This window comes from Coffea arabica, chromosome 11c (assembly GCF_036785885.1).
Source record: "Coffea arabica cultivar ET-39 chromosome 11c, Coffea Arabica ET-39 HiFi, whole genome shotgun sequence".
Taxonomy (NCBI): domain Eukaryota; kingdom Viridiplantae; phylum Streptophyta; class Magnoliopsida; order Gentianales; family Rubiaceae; genus Coffea; species Coffea arabica.
The window spans coordinates 1,292,998-1,310,416 of record NC_092330.1 but is presented as its reverse complement, the minus strand read 5'-3'; the positions used below and the strand labels follow the sequence as shown (position 1 = coordinate 1,310,416).

General features: G+C 34.9%; 2 protein-coding genes across 5 annotated transcripts; both read left to right on the top strand.

Moving 5' to 3' along the window:
- Nucleotides 1-517: 517 nt before the first annotated feature.
- On the top strand, nucleotides 518-6,357 carry LOC113717241 (phosphoribosylformylglycinamidine cyclo-ligase, chloroplastic). Of its 4 annotated transcripts, none has more exons than XM_027241962.2 (10): nucleotides 518-679; nucleotides 767-821; nucleotides 1,788-2,173; nucleotides 4,345-4,442; nucleotides 4,513-4,614; nucleotides 4,702-4,761; nucleotides 5,294-5,466; nucleotides 5,575-5,677; nucleotides 5,756-5,914; nucleotides 6,075-6,357. In XM_027241962.2, the coding sequence occupies exons 3-10, from the start codon at nucleotides 1,819-1,821 to the stop codon at nucleotides 6,246-6,248; spliced, it is 1,224 nt and encodes a 407-aa protein (XP_027097763.1). In that variant the 5' UTR covers nucleotides 518-679; nucleotides 767-821; nucleotides 1,788-1,818; the 3' UTR covers nucleotides 6,249-6,357. The 4 variants fall into 4 exon arrangements, with proteins under 4 accessions (XP_027097763.1, XP_027097762.1, XP_071926994.1 ...); XM_027241961.2 differs by having other exon boundaries at nucleotides 520-679; nucleotides 767-851; XM_072070893.1 differs by having other exon boundaries at nucleotides 538-622; nucleotides 767-851.
- Nucleotides 6,358-8,712: 2,355 nt separating this feature from the next.
- On the top strand, nucleotides 8,713-10,720 carry LOC113715416 (putative polyol transporter 1). The gene has a single exon (XM_027239602.2). The coding sequence runs from the start codon at nucleotides 8,816-8,818 to the stop codon at nucleotides 10,271-10,273; it is 1,458 nt and encodes a 485-aa protein (XP_027095403.1). The 5' UTR covers nucleotides 8,713-8,815; the 3' UTR covers nucleotides 10,274-10,720.
- Nucleotides 10,721-17,419: the final 6,699 nt, after the last annotated feature.

Sequence of the window (17,419 nt, the reverse complement as noted above, 5' to 3'; positions counted from 1 at the left end):
GAATAAAATTTTAATGATCCGTATGTTTAAAATTCTTCTATTTCTTTTCTAAAATCTCAAATAATATCAAACTTTTTTCTTTTCTTTCATAACTGAAAATTTTCTATCATTTATACTTCTATTCATACTCCCAGACTAGCCATAAGTTTTATAAAAAAAAAAAAAAAAAAAAGAGTTTGAAAGTCGAATCGGTGCCCTCGTCAGCAGCTGAGTTCAATACTATTACTACCCGTCAGTAGGCTTTCCGACGTGGCCCCCGAGGTAATAGTCCTAACGCGGGACTGGAGCGGTTGTTCTTCAGAACAACCGCTCCGGAAGTTGTAACACCATTTATACATACATGATGTACCATCATCTGTACAAGGTATAATAATTGAACAACAGCGAGTAAAATAAAATAATATTTTTGTGAGTTTCACGTGACGTGAAAATCGAATTACAAGACGTGATCTGAGCCGCATAAATTTTTGAGGCTTCATCCAAGCCGTGAACTGCCTGGACGGTTGCCTACCGTCCAGGCCCCTCGTCCGGTTTTTTGGGACGGGACAGAATGATCATCAAATACAGCGGGGTGTCGAGTTAGGGACCAAATTGGAGTAGTATTACAAACCAATTTACAAAGGTAAGAATTGTAGTTGCCTCCCCCAAAGCTGGGCTTTTACGCGGCGCCGCTGCTCAGGTCTTGTTTCTTGTGCTCCCCTCTGTTCTCTCTTTCTACTCTCGGCAGCTTATTTTATTTGACTTAGGATACAATTGCTTCACTCAGACAACTCCAGAACTCTTTTTTGCTGCCTGCCACTCCTTGGTGACTGACTTCATCGGTAAATCAACTTGACCTTCTTGAAATTTCTGTAAGTTTCTGTTTTCTTAATTTTTGTTTTGTGTATTTTTAAGTTTTTTTGGTGGACTAGAACTGGAATATATGAACTTGGAAAGAATTTTGAATGTTTTTGGATATGCGCTAGTGTGATAGAAAAAGCTTGTAATTTTGCATGCATATCACGCATTTGATGAAAGACCTGAATGATGAACTTGATTTCAGATGGGTTATTCTCGTTGTTCAGCTAAGTAGAAATTCAGCCTACTCTTTGCATCATTTACTTGCTAAAATATGAGAGAATGAAACCTGAAATTAGTGTTTGTGTGGGTATTTTAGTTATTTTGACCGATACAAATGTGATAATGGAGTGCCAAAATCATTTAAGACATACGAAAACCCAACATGAATTTTACTTTAGGTGGTCATTATCTAATTGTCTAACTACTGTTTCATTACACATATGCATTTAGCAACAAGAGAAAATGATGCAGTAAAATTTAGTGAAACAACCACCCAAAGGGAGGCTATGTTTAAATGTATATATGCCGGTTTATGGGCAATGTTAATTTGGGAATTTAGTGATTAACTTGCTGTTACCAGTGGTTTATATTGGCTCTAATGGATATAGTGCCCCATCATCTTGTTATTTATGTTGCTTTTGGTTATTTCTTTTTTTGAATAGTGGTTTCCTCCAAATTTAACATCTTTTTCGCTCTCGGTAACAATTAAGCCAATACTGTTTAGTTTTTTGGGTTTAATTGTGGAGGTTGGTTTTTATGATTTAACGTGCATTTTGCACTCGACAAAAATGAAGCTATGATATTGCCAGCATATTCTATACAAAAACTTCACATACATGTCCCCAGAAAAAAAAAAGTTTCATAAAGCGCTTTGTCCCGACTTTTTTTCTTTTTTTTTTTTGGCTTTTGGGGGCTGCGACTTAAGTTGTAAATAAACTTTCTTGCAGTTGTCTTAGGACCCATTTTCTTAGGCTTTCCATGTCTACGTCCTATGGAGCAAGTAAAGAAATATTGCAGTGCATTACAACTGAAGTAATTCCTCGCCGAGAGTTGTTTGTTAAGGACTCAAATGTGTCGATGCTGAAGTCAAGTCGCCTCTCACAGAAATTTTTGGTGTCATCTGGAGTGTGTACAAAATTTCATTGTAGAAGTAGAAAAACTACCATTGTCCTGTCGATGCCAAGTAGTAGTCGTGATGAAAAAGCTGAAGATGAGGCTGACAGACTTACATATAAGGATGCTGGTGTTGACATTGATGCTGGATCTGATCTGGTTAGAAGAATTGCCAAGATGGCACCTGGAATTGGAGGATTTGGAGGGTTATATCCTTTAGGTATGGTTCCACTGAATAATCTTTTTGTTCTTGTTCTTTAATTTTTAATCTGACCGGTAATTAGGCACATACAAGTCAGCAAAAATAATATCTAATATATTGTAACCAGATTTTAAATATCATTAGGATGTGAGTCATATGGTTATTTTGACTCTTCCTTGGACATCCTTCCAGATTGCTTCTTTTTCCATTTTCTATTTGAATTAAGGAAATGTAGCCGTTTGAGACCTTCAATTTACCATATTATGATTATTGATGATATTTAGCTATAATTTCTGTCTTTTTCTGTTTGATTTAGTCTACATTAATCCATGTATATGGTTGCTGAATTTTTAGTTGACTGGTTATATGAACAAGATAGGATTGGAAGCATATACAATACTCTGGTCTTTGGCATTTGTGGAAATATTTGGCCATTTGCTTAGTTCGGTCATTAGTAATTTAGCCTCATAAACTAAGTGAGATGTAGACCATATTTGACTGTCCTTTTGCGAACTATCTTCCCAGAATGTGAAAAAGGAACTTAATGCCGTTAGGAATACTCATGGAGTTGTTTTTCTTTGCTAGTGTATCCTGATTAATTGATTCTTTGCTTCTATATCAGAGTCTGTTATGATGTGTATATTATGCAGGATGAGCGCTGGCATCTGTGTGGCTGAGTGATCAAAAATCTGATTGGTTGATGGTCTGTATTTTGATTACCATCATTGAATCCTTAGTGTCTTGAGAAATGTTATGTTTGTAGTGATTTGCCCAAGAGAAAAGGTTAAATGACCAAGTAGTTCAGTTCTTAGAAGTAGCTTAGACATCCAATTTGGAAACGCAAAATTTTGTCACTGGAATACTGTACCTTTTTCTGTCCTTCCCAAAAATGGTTTTCGTTTCTTGCTAGGAAAAAATCAGCACCAACCTTTTGCTTTGCACGTGTGTCTGGCCTTTTTTTTGTCTATTTTGAAGGTAGGGACTGTTCCGAAATAGCCCTTTTACATTTCTTCTTCTTTATTGTTCTAGATAAGAAAGCCTAGTCTATGATCCTCTCCAAATCAATTGAGTGTTCTATCTGTTCATTAGCTTAGCAGAATATGATTGGTTTTCTCCTCGAACAGGGCTTGCTCTGGGCTGGGATTACTGAAAAAGGGTTGGTCTATGACATGAGAAAAGATAGATTGTCTCAGGTTGGATTCTCTCTTAAAGATCAATCAGCTGATTGACCTGCCATAAAACTCAAGAACAAGTTTAGCCTGCTGCTACTTTTGACCCTAATGTAACCCTTCCATCTGATACTTGATTTGAACAAAAGGTAGAAGATTTGGGTATCATACATAGTGCAAACACTGTCCATAACAAAGTATTCTGGTAAGAGTAGATATGATGTAGGACAAGATATGCCTTGCCTACTAGCACTAGTGGAAGAACGAGAGGTTCTTGTGACTGTTTTGGGGACTCTGAACACTAATGCTGTGAAGAAAGAAGGCTAGAAGAAAAAGACAACTAACAAACTAAAAACTGAATTTTTATTGATCGATTTCTCTGCCTAGAATAACGCAGGAACATAAGTACTTATAAACTACAAACTTGCCTAAGACGAGTTGGTTAAGAAACTTCTCTCTTCTTTTCTATCTATAGAAGATTGAACATAAGATCGTTAGTTAATAGTCATTCTATTGAAGGGTTGTATAAAAGACTATGAAACTCATGATTTTTTCAGCTCTTTACAGCTGCCTAAAATTCCCTATCTTGTTCATTTCTGCCAATTCTAGCATTTGAATTTTCTGTAGGAAATTCCTAATTTTCTTGTAATTTTATGAGTGTATGTTCTCTGACACAGTGTTGTTCTGGTTTTTATCAAACTGATTTGCTTTTATGAGAATGGTGTCATCCGTATGTTGCATGATGAGACTTATGCTTGCTTCCATCTTCCTTTTTCACAACCATGAACAGAGTTATTTGAAATTACAAACTATGACTAGTCTTTGGTTATGATTCCATTGGTGCATATTATTTCCCTTTACAACTTGGATATAATTCTCGTCTACCATCTTGTCCTTCTTTCTTTTGTGTGTTGTTATATGTTGTTTATGGATGAGGATTTCCTTGTATGGATGATTAATCAATTGTCGATTGTCTTACTGATGAACTAAATTCTTTTGTCCTTTTGGCACAATGTCAAGCGGGTGATTCATATCTTGTGGCCGGTACCGATGGTGTAGGAACAAAACTCAAGCTTGCATTTGAAACTGGAATTCATGAGACCATTGGGATTGATTTGGTAAATGCTATTTTAGTCTGTATGTACTTGGCCTATGTTGCCAAACTTAATTAAGTGACATTTGTATCAGGTTGCAATGAGTGTCAATGACATTGTCACCTCGGGAGCAAAGCCTTTATTTTTCCTTGATTACTTTGCTACCAGCCATCTTGACGTTGATCTTGCTGAAAAAGTATGTTCTTTTTGTCCACTAGGTCATTTTAGTAGTTTTTAGAAAGAAGTTATTTAGCATGAATATGATTTTTCAGTACTTATGCAGGTCATAAAGGGTATTGTTGATGGTTGCCAACAGTCTGATTGCACTCTTTTGGGAGGAGAGGTATCTGTTTGATATTTTCCTGTATTCTTGCAAAGGAAGAAAGGCTGAAGAAAGTTTGAACATTACCTAGATTGTAAATGCTGATGGAAAATATGTTTAGATTGATTTGCAGCACCTTAAATTTGGTTTTTCCCTTATTCTCTGGATCTATACATCATTGATTTGACAAGCCACATCCTATCCTTCCTTAGTTTGTGGTTTGCAGATATTGTTTCAATATTATTTAACTACCAAACTGTTATTATTCATTTTTGACTTCTTTCTTTGTTTCCTGAAAATGGTTAAAAATGGTTTCCAACAGAAAATTATGATCTTCTGATTATTATACTTGAAATTCTTTTATCTAAATGATCCTACTGGGAGGATTTTACCTCTGCATGGGTTGAAACAGTGCACCCAATTCGTGGTACTTTGTATAATTTGGGAAAATAGACTTTATGGCTAGAGTAGTTTTTAAGATGAAACTAGCAGAAGTGGACATATTTCAGCTTTTTCTTTCAATTGAAGTTTAACGATTGCATATTGCTTTCAGACTGCAGAAATGCCAGATTTCTATGCACATGGTGAATACGATATCAGTGGTTTTGCAGTCGGCATTGTCAAAAAGGATTCTGTAATTGATGGGAAAAACATTACAGTTGGAGACATTCTTCTTGGTCTACCATCAAGTGGAGTCCATTCAAATGGATTTTCTTTGGTTAGAAGGTTCGATTACCTTAAAGAAGTTATGCCACTGTGTTAGGGATATCAATCATTATAAGTATTTAATGAACCCTTCTGGCCATAAATCATAAACTTCTCATTTATTCACAGGGTTCTCAACCGAAGTGGTCTTTCGCTGAAGGACCAACTTCCTGGTGGATTAGTCACACTAGGCGAAGCTTTGATGGTACCAACCGTCATTTATGTTAAGCAGGTGATCCTTCAACCTATTTCTAGGTTGTTTCCATTAGTAGTGGATGAAATGATTGTTATGTAAATTTCTTAAATGAAGGTGCTGGACCTTGTTAGCAAGGGAGGCATTAAAGGTATAGCCCACATCACAGGTGGTGGTTTCACAGATAATATACCCCGAGTTTTTCCAAGGGGTCTTGGTGCTGCCATTTATAAGGACTCTTGGGTAGTTCCTCCCGTTTTCAATTGGATTCAAGAGGTGAGACTCTCTTTCTTTCTTTAATTGCCTTAATTTTTTATTGGAGATTCCTTTAAAGGGATGCATTTTCATATGTATTATTTGTGCACTGTCCGAGACAAGTTAGCCTTTTACCTTTTTTTTTAAAAAAAAAAAAAAAATTTACCTGTGAACTTTATAGGCGGGAAGAATAGATGATGCTGAGATGAGAAGGACCTTTAATATGGGGATAGGAATGGTATTAGTTGTTGACAAGGAGGCTGCAACCAGAATACTGGAGGATGGACAGGGGACAAATTCAATGTACTGCATTGGTGAGGTTGTGAGTGGTGAGGGAGTGAGCTATCACTATTAGGTGGATGATTTGTTCTAGCACTACAGCAGGGAGAATACTTTTCTCTTTCCCAGACAAGTGTTTCACAAGTTTAGATTTTTATGCAATGGCCTTGAATTTTTTGGTTCAATTCTAAGCATCTTATTAGTTAGTGCTTGAGTTGTGAACACAACCTCTTTAACTTCTGTTGCACTTGATGTCCACTTTTTTGCTATTGAAAATTCAGATTAAGCGTTTAGACCTATTTGATGCTATTGTACTCGTGATTGGGTTATTCAAAAAAGGGATGGTTGATGCGAACATAGGATCCAATGATTCATGTTCAAATCATGCAAGTGGTGGATCCATTGGAGTTCATCAAATCATCCATTGGAATTCATCGAATCTGGATCCCTTTCAACATTTTAGTTCATTTATGTTAGTTGGCCTTGTCATTGAATCTTGTTGTCGTGTGTTTAATTAATAAAAACGTGTCATCTAAGGCTTATTTATAGCCTTTACAAGAATCAAAAACCTAACTAAATTAGAACTCACTTAACTAAATCCTATCTCCAGTTCAGCTCAACTATGATCGGTATGACCTACCCATTTATTAAACCAAACTAATGACTGAAGTTAACTCTTAACGAACATTAGTTAAGTAACTAACAATTGCTAGAAACAATGAAACAAACGGCTGCAAATAATTAAAACAAAAGATAACTAATTAAGCCTCCGTTAAGCTTCGGATCACCAAGCTCTTGGACCCGATTGCATCATCTAACCATCATTAGAATTTGACACGATTGAAGCTTGTTGAGCATGACCAGCCCTGAAGACTTGGTAAACGAAATCTCGAAGGGGATTCGAATCTTCATGTTCGCATCAATGGTACAAGCACATACCAGTACTATATATACACACTTTTTTCTTGTATCAATATGAAAACTAAAGAATAACTCAATGTGATAAGATAACTGAAAATATGTGGCTGAGCTCTGAGGACCAAAGAAAATGTCTTTTATCAACAGATTCAATTTATTCACTTCTATAGAGCATTCTTCAGGCACCAAACTTCAGGATATGCAGTATTGCTGCAATTGGCTTGTTTGCGGTTTCTTCTTTTCCTTATAATGTTTTGAAGCCGGGATATACTTCTGTTTCTTTGGCTATGATGTTTTGTTTATGCGTAATGGCGGGATGGCAACTTGTGCATTTTTTAAGACGTTTTGTTTCTGCATGATTATTTACTAAACATGCTTGGCAGCTCCTGAAAACATGAGCATGCTGAAGAAATTAAGCTAAACCACTTGAGCATAATTATGAAAAAACTGCAATTGCTTATCCTCCCTGCACAATTCTTTTTCTGTTGATATAGCTGTAGAGAAATGTTAACCGAAGAACCAAACATGCACTGTTACTCAGAATATCAGGCTACCTATTCACCTCCAATAATATAAAGGTGCAGAATGAAAGTAATCAATGAAAACAATAAGAAATTCCAAGTAAATGTCCAACTTCCAATTTGGAAGTAACCAAATAAGGAGACATCAGAACAACCAAAGTTTGGATAAGTAAATTATTTCACGTAATATTTCATTTGTATCATAAATATATTTTTAATTATTTTTTTATATTATATACGTCACATCACAAAAAATGTTACCGTAATTATTCCAAATAATACTCTATCCAAACACCTGGATTATTACTACAATCATTTTTACGGGAAACTATATTATACCAAAAGACGTGATTGTATTGGTTGGTAATCAAATATTAAATGTATTTTAAATCTTACCCTAGGAAATATCCTAATTAGTAATGGAAATGGGCTTTATTGATGAATTATTAATGATATCAATTAAAACATAACCATAGGAATTAAAGAAAACGGAATGATTATATTATCCTAATTGTCAGCTGGTAATGTCATGTAAATAGGCTTGATTGATATTTGGCTGGTAATCAAATATTAATGATCCTAAATGTAATTAGAATCTTACCATGAGAATTAAAGAACTAAAGATTAGGGATGACAAAAAAATAAAATAATGAACACAGCTATATATATTATATAGTACTAGACAGATAGACAGGTAAGAATATAGATTTTGGATCACACCCTGGACAAGAAATTTTTGCGTTGTTGCAGACAAACGTCAGGCAGAAATAAGGTAGTCTCCGCTGTATACATACATGATCGATTGATCTGCGAACAATTTGCGGTATCTTATTCAAATAAAGCCCCCCATGTGGCAGTCGAGCAATTGAAATAGCTCAAAGCTTTAGCTCATTCAGCCACTCCAATCCTAGTGTTCTTTAAATAATTCGTTTTCAGCTTCCCCGCTAGAAATTATATCAACCACTTCACATAATCTTCACAACACTAGGACAAAAATTCTCTGCATCCTTCTCCTCCTCCTCCTCCTCCTCCTGCTCCTCCTCCTCCTCCTCCTGCTGCTGCTGCTCCGCCTTCTTGATTCCTCATGGCAGACCTGCACAATCAAGCTATTACTAGGGGAGTTGGGTTATCTAATCCAGACTCTGTTCCTCCTCCAAAGCCCAAAAGAAACAAGTATGCGTTAGCTTGTGCTCTTTTAGCATGCATGTCGTCAGTCCTACTTGGTTATGATACGGGAGTGATGAGTGGAGCAATGATCTACATACAGAGGGATCTTAAAATCAACGATGTACAAAAAGAAATCTTGGTGGGAACCATAAACGTCTACTCTCTCCTGGGTTCAGCCATTGCCGGTAGGACGTGCGACTGGATTGGCCGACGATACACCATAGCTATGGCAGGAGTAATCTTCTTTGCCGGGGCCATTTTAATGGCATGTGCCACCAACTATGCCTTCCTTATGTTCGGCCGGTTTGTTGCCGGACTCGGAGTCGGGTATGCTCTGATGATAGCCCCTGTATATTCTGCCGAGATCTCTCCAAGATCAATTCGGGGATTCATCACTTCTTTCACGGAAGTGTTCATCAACTTCGGCGTGTTGCTGGGATACGTGTCCAACTATTTTTTCGCCAAGCTTGCCACGAACTTGGGATGGAGATTCATGATGGGAGTTGGCGCAATTCCATCGGTAATGTTGTTCGTGGGGGGCTTGATCATGCCGGAATCGCCACGTTGGCTGATGATGCATGGCAGAGTAGGGGAAGCTAGTAGAATTTTGGAGAAAACCTCGGAAACTTTACAAGAAGCCCGGGAGAGGTTAGCCGACATTAAGCAGGCTGCTGGCATCCCCGAGGACAACCACGAAGAGGTGGTAGAGGTTCCCAACCGCCAAGCCGGCGGTAGAGGTGCATGGAGGGAAATGTTCATCCATCCCACACGGGCGGTTCTACACATCACGATTGCAGGCATCGGTTTATGCTTCTTCCAGCAAGCTTCCGGCATTGACTCGGTGGTTATGTACAGCCCCACAATTTTTGAGAAGGCTGGTATAACTAGCGACAACGGTAAGCTTCTGGCCACCATATCTGTTGGGGTCACCAAGACCATCTTCATATTGGTGTCTACCTTCAATATAGACAAGTTCGGAAGGCGGATATTGCTTTTGACAAGCACCGGTGGTCTGGTATGCTCCCTGCTGGGACTGGCCATTGGATTGACGGTGATCGATCAGCATCCGACCGAGAAGCTAACAGGGGCCGTAGCTGTTTGCTTTTTCTGCGTCCTGTCGAGCGTAGCAACTTTCTCGATGGGGATGGGTCCGGTTGCTTGGGTCTATAGCTCGGAGATTTTCCCCCTGAGGTTAAGGGCTCTGGGAAGCGGCTTGGCGGCAGCCATGAACAGGTTGGTCAGCGGGGTCATTCTAATGACCTTCATTTCATTGTACAAGGCCATCACCATAGGCGGGGCATTCTTTTTGTTCGCTGGAATTGCATTCGTGGCCTTCATTTTCTTCTTTACACTGCTGCCAGAGACGCAGGGCAGAGGCCTTGAGGAGATGGAGGAAATGTTTGGCACCTTTTTCAAGTGGAGGTCCACAGTCAGAGAGTTGGAGGAAAGAAAGAAATTGAAAGCTGAAGAGGGGAAGAAGAACGATCTGGCTTAGATTATACTATATGATCGGGACATTTGACGAGTTGATGAGTCTGTGCCGCTGCCCACCGTGTTTTGACCTGATTTGTGCTATTGGTATTTAATTAGATAGCATCATGTGAGGCAAGACATGTTTGTGTACATATAAGAGGAATAACTAATCGAACATATGACACGATTTTGGGTAGAGAATGTTGTTTGGGAGTTGCGTAGTTTTGGTCTTCCCAAATTGAAATCTCTATCCTGAAGTGATCAACATGTTTGATTTATTCTTCGTATTTGAGTCATAGTCAGTTGCATGGCACTAAGCCATCAACATGTCAAAAAATGTCCCTTTGGAGATCGAAATGTATTTTTTGGGCAGGAATGTTAGAAGAGTTTTGCTCATTGTAACGTTGTCGTCCACTAAAACTTTTGGGGAATGAACTTCCCACTTCAAATGTTATGATACTATACTTCATATGATCGGTATTATTGTGCTTTTCCACATCTGGTTTGTAAGACACCCTCCTCCTGAGTGCTTCTGAGTATGGCGTGAATCTATAGCATAATGGTCTCCCTAAGGTTGTAGCTATGATGGAAATAACCAATAACGCTTTTCTTTTCCGACGACAAGTACAAGTTGAAGATTAATTGGTGCCATAGTTTTTGCCCTGATTGCACCATACATCAGAGCAGCTTCACCTCCCACCACCACCACCTTCATTATTAGCTCTTGACAGTGGCAACAAAGCCGGAAAATATTAATCAAACGTAATTGCACAAAATCTTCTTGGCTACAGATTTTAGTATGAGATATCTTCAAAAATATGTGGAATGATTAAGTTTGGTCCTCTAGAAGAAAATGAAGCAGCATTTGCAGCTGTTAAATCTGGTATACTTCCACCTACGAGTATGGTTCCTCCAGGCAATCTATGGGTGTGTTTGGCACCCCTGTTTTTTAACTTGTTCTTAATAAACAAGTTTTGTAACAATTTGTTTGTAGGAGTCCATCAACAACATGGAAAAGTCTGAAGTAACGATAGTTATGATAACGAAACTATTTTTACCTGATATAACAGGTAAAAATACTTTTAGCGACCATTTGATGACCTGTTGTACTGGTCATCTAAATGAAATAGTACCTAAAATGGTGGTTAGTAAGTTTTGCATAAAGAATAGTAAGTTAACTCGATATATTAGTAACTTTTATGTCTCAAAAAGTAAACTTGAATAAATATGGAACTAACTTTGTTTTTTATGAAGTAAAATATTACTCTATATCTGAAACTTAGTTTTTGGAGGGTAAGTTTAGTTCAAGTAATAGTAAGTTTTTATAGATTAATAGTAAATATTGTTGATAGATTAGTAAATTTGGTTAATCATCAAAACTTAATAGTTTGTGGCATAAATTTACTATTTTACTTAAAAAACTTACAATTGTACGTATCATTTATAAATGTTATATGTTTGAAGCATTTTAAATATACTATGAAAACTTTTTTTTTTTGCATATGACCTTATAAAATATGTAAGAATAATTTGTCATATTTTAAATTTTTTATTACGGGAAAATAAACAACTAAGTTCCCAAAATATTTCACTTTTATTGTTTAAAAAATCTCAACTTGTTGGTTAAATTCAAAATAATTCTATTGTCAAAAATAGTTTTTCTCAAATTAACTTTCATGATTAGATGTGAGATACAAATATGGTAAAATATCTCTCATACATATGTCATGGATATTTCAGACTTTTAGTAAAAAAAAATATTTTGTTGTTAAAATAACATTTATCATAGTGTACTAATTATTTTAGGACCATTTTATAGGTGAACTAAATTTAATTTAAATTATACAATAGATTATACATGCATGTGATTTTCATTTATAATTATTGGATCCTATTCTTATGAACAATCTCCCAAGGAAAAAAATCAAGATCAAACTGATTTTCTTATATTAATTGTTATACTAATTTTGTCATTTTATTATTATATTATTTCTCATTTTGTTTAGGCTTTTACTCTTATTATTTCTTGTGTCTCAGATGTAAATTTATTAAAACTTTATCATCTTATTATATTCATAGGTGTTAAATTATAAAAATTTTGATATATAAACAAGTAATATTCTATATATAACTAGGAAGATTTGTTGTTATTGTTATTCGAACTTTCAAACCTTTCAAAAATTGAAAATGATTAAAAGCTTATAATACGACAAAATTTTATTTCATATTTTACAAGATTATGTGAAAAGTCAAACTGTTGTTCATAGTATTTTAAAATATATAAATAATTTTTTTAAATTATACCTATAATCAGGTATTATACAGGTATATTATGAGTACTTACTAACTAAGGTACTAAGAATTAATCATTAATAAAACATCTTATCGTTATTTCAAATAAACTTCCTAATACTAGTTTGAAATATGTTTTAAAATAAAATAGCACATGTGTCCCATAAATCAGTAAGTTTTGATTATTAATCAATTTACCATGTTATTAGTAAGAGTTACTATTTATGTATAAAAACTTACTATTATTTGAATTAAACTTACTCTCTAAAAAGTAAGTTTGGGATATAAAGTAGTAATTTATCTATTTAAAAAGTAAGTTTAATATTTATTCCAACTTACCTTTTGAAGTATAAAAGTTACTAATTTTTTACTGTTAACTTATTATTTTAGATAGAAAACTTACTTTCTTATTTTTAAGTGTTATCCTATTTAGGTGGATAGACCGATCAAATAATCAAATGGTCACTAAAAGCAAATAAAAAATAAATCGAACATGGTAACGAAATCTGTTATCCTATTTATGTCTTAAAAAGTAAAATGAAATAAAATTGAAAGTTACTTTTTAAAAAAAAATAAATTACTACTCTATATTCGAAACTTTCTTTTTGGAGAGTAAGTTTAATTCAAGTAATAGTAAGTTTTCACGGATTAATAGTAAATCCTGTTGATAGAATAGTAAATTTGGTTAATCATCAAGACTTACTAGTTTGTGGCATAAATTTACTATTTTACTTAAAGAAACTTATATGAAACAAGTATTAGAAAGTTTAATAAAATAATGCTAAGATTTTTTTGTTAATGATTGAAACTTAATATTATAGTTAGTAATTGTTGGTAACGTAAATGTATAATATATGATTGTATGTATCATTCATCAATGTTATGTGTTTTAAGCATTTTAATAAATGTATGTATCATTTACAAAGGTTATGTGTTCTAATAAATTTATTTTCTAGGTCACAAGCATAAAAGTTAAATTTGTACTAATGTGGCATAATCTTTGAAAACTATAGTAAATTTACCCATAGATTAAGTTTCATGAGATTCAAATATATTTTGTATCATTTACAATATGGATTTATATGCATATATTTTTTTTTTATCAAACTTACTTTTAATTGGCAAATAGTATGTAAATTATTATAAAATGTCATTTTATAATAATCATATTTTTTATAGGTGAATAGTATATAAACGGCTAAAATGGCCAATTTATAAATGCTAAAATCTAGTTACTTTATGGCATATATTAATTTGGTCAACTAAAAAATTAGCGTAATTAAGTGTACGTTGATTGTTGATTTGAAATTTGCACCCTTGTCACTATTTCATTATTTCTACCACAAGTTTTTCTGATCAAAGTAAAACAAAGTCAAATATATTTTCCTTTTGTATGTTGTATTTATATTTAGTAAAAAATTAATAAACCATGATTACATTTCATAATTTCTAATGAAATTAGTAACATTTTCTAAATAAATTGGAATAATTTGTAAAATATGTTATTTTTTTGACAATATAATTAGGGGTGGCAATCGGGTCCAAATCGGAGTGACGGGTCGGGTTGAGACCCAGGTATAATAGAAAACTGGCTGACCCGAACTTGACCCCCCTACCCGAAACGAGTCAGGATTTCTAACCCGAATCTGAAAATTCCAGGTTGTCGGGTTGGCGGGACGACCCGAATGATCCAAAACTTAATTTTAATTTATTAATTTACCACTGTAATTTGTAATTCACACAAGACTAATTACATAATCAAGTAATAAAAATTTAAATAAATAATCCCAAGCCAAATCTAAAATAAATTAAAAACATTGTAAAAGTGTTTTGTTCCAAACCAAATATAAAATAAATAAAAGCAGTATAAAAGTAAAAAATAATATAGTACATTATTTGTCCAAGTATAATAATTTCAACTTCAAATAAGTTAAATAAATTCATTTAGGATTAAGTGATTAATGCCTTTGAAATAAAAAGAATAACGTAGTTTAGTTAGGTAAAATAATTTTTAATTCATAAACAGGTGATCGGATCGTATCGGATCACCCACGGTTTGACCCGAATTCAACCCATTTTCTTTTCGGGTTCGTCGCATTCGACTCGATTCTTTTCGGGATCACAAGAAAGTGCTGCATATTTGCTATTCTCCTATCTTACTAAATGTGCTTTATATTTGAACAGCAGAAGCGGTATTCTCCTGAGTGCATATGACAAACATTTCTATATATGCTAAGGGGATATTCCTGTGATAAAAGAAAAAGTGATCCATCCATTGTCATTTTTTTTGTGCGGGATTGGAAAGTTGAGCTGCTTGGTTCTTCTATGTCCACGGATGCAGGAATTAACTGTCAATATGATGCAGGTGCCTAGCTAAAAGTTTGTCCCATTATTCAAAGTAAATTCTCTGGACTCTCCCTTGTGCAGCAGAGCTTACGGGAGGAGACTATGTTACACATTCTATCTTGTGCTTCAGAGCTTACAGAAGGGCAGCAGGAACAGAGCAAAAGAAAACCAGAAAGTGTAGCAAGAAGCAGAAGCACTTAGTTATACTAGTCATCTGAATCATCGTCCTCGCCGTCGTAGTCGTAGTCATTTACCATAATCCCTCTAGCACCGAGTAATGTGTTGAGGATCATGTGCTCCCAACCTCTTATACTTGCACCAAACCTGTGAATGCGAGAAAAATCCCTCTCGCCTGTGCACCAAACACAAGCGAGAAAAATCATAATAAAGTAGGACTCACCATATGTAATACAAACTATCTATTTCTTGTTTCTGCACTCTACCCAATAGCTGGACTTGCAGAATCCCTCCAATGCAGAGAAAAGGTTCTGGCAGCTTGAACTTTTGCAAACAATTCTCCTATAACGCAGTTAATTAGTAATACTGAATCTGGACCATGACACCTATAAATCTAAAGGATAAAACATTGAAATTCTAATTAATGATTGCAGCTTATAGTTGAACAAGCCTTTGGCAGACAACCCAAATTGGTTATGTGATGTGATATCTCATTCCCTTGTACAGCCCCTTTTGGACAGAAGGATAATGGAAACCTATAATAGCAGGTTTCCCTAATATCATTACCATAACTATAAGCACTGTAGCATTGTCAAGATCAAATGCTAAACTTCACAAAATGATGAATGGAAACTGATTTATTAGGATTAAATGACAAAATTAGCTAAAATATTAATCAAATGAAAATCAAAACTATAAATTCTTCAAAATTATTAAACCTTCCCTATTTCATCCTAAAATTCACGAAAAATCTGTCCAAAAAACATATTAAAGCATGCCAACAACAATTCAGATTTTGAAGGGACAAAATTGATTGTATTTTCCTAATTGTTATGGGCCTTAGTAACATTAAGCCAAAATTGAGGGTTAAACATGCAATTTCTGAAATTTGTTGCATGCAGTTACGAGGCTTTCTTATGCTTCTGCAATTTCTTATCCGCAAGGTTCTGCAACTTTCCATACCGCAACTTTCTTTCCATTTCAGCATGCAGACATGTTCACCAACTACCAGGATCTTAACTCTCAATTATCAACTAAATCAAAAGCTACATTTTGTTGCAGGATTAAAGCAAAAATCTGAGCTGACCGTCAGGGACAAAGGGAACTAATCAGCAAAAGAAAAAAAATGCAGCAGGACCTTTCTCTGCAAAATCACATTTACAAGCTTTCCGTAGCTCTCGGCTATTCATCACCTAAATCTATCGCACAACAATGAACGAAAAGGGAACTACAACATGCCATTTTGATAAGAAAAACAATTCCATCCCTCTAGCATCAAGAACATGAACTAAACTACCCAACCTGATAAACAAAGTTTCTGAAACAAGAACATACAAGGCAGGAGCAAAGAATCTGGCTTGACTGAGATAGAAAGAGGGAGGCCTCAACAACTCGAGCGTATAAAACACAAAAGAAAGACCAATGCAACATCAAAACCTTAGGTTTCCTTTTAAAATTCTGGTTTAAGACTTTTTGCGAGAAAATTATTTCAATCAGTACCAACCTACCCCATTACCGATCACTGGATTGAGAGCAAGAGGAAAGGAAAGGGGATATACAAACGGATACTTATGCATATTTTAATAGAAAATAAGTACAGAATTCATTCATCAAAGCTGTCAACGGATACTTAGGCATATTTTAATAGAAAATAATTGCGGTAATTTTTATACATATCGAAAATTAATAGAAAAGAAAAATCAAAGTCTGATTTATGACTTCTAATTTTTAAAATTTAAGCACCAGCCAACCAGAGACAATATGATAACTAACAATTAATGTGTTCCATTTTTCAAGTGGGAATAAAAAATGAAAGATCAAAAAATATCTAGAGAAAAAGGACAAAACCGTTTTCTAGGAAATAGGTAGTTATTGTCTGCAAGTCATTTCTACTGATTTTCATTTCTTAGTATTGAATTGCACCGGCACCCTTGAGGGGGCCTTAACTTCCACGTTTTGCAAAACAGCCACAGCAATAAAGGACAAAAAAAAATAAAAACAAAGAAAACAGCAAGGACCTCTGTTTTGTCGGTTGGAGGAAGAATCAGGACGCAGCAAAATCACAACCTTAGATTCAAGAACTTAAAGCATAAAATATATATATATATATATATATATATATATATATATATATATATATATATTGGAACATCAGAAATTATAAAGGCAAAAAATGCAGAATCAAGCAAAAAAGGAAGATAGGAAAACATCCCTTTATGCAAAATTGAAGGAGGTATATTAATATCTTATCCCTCTCTGCAAAATTTCAAGTTATATTATAAGAAACTGATGAAGCTGCACTCATCCCGTCACCACAAACAAGACTGGAAAGAGAGTATTAGTGCTTCTCATC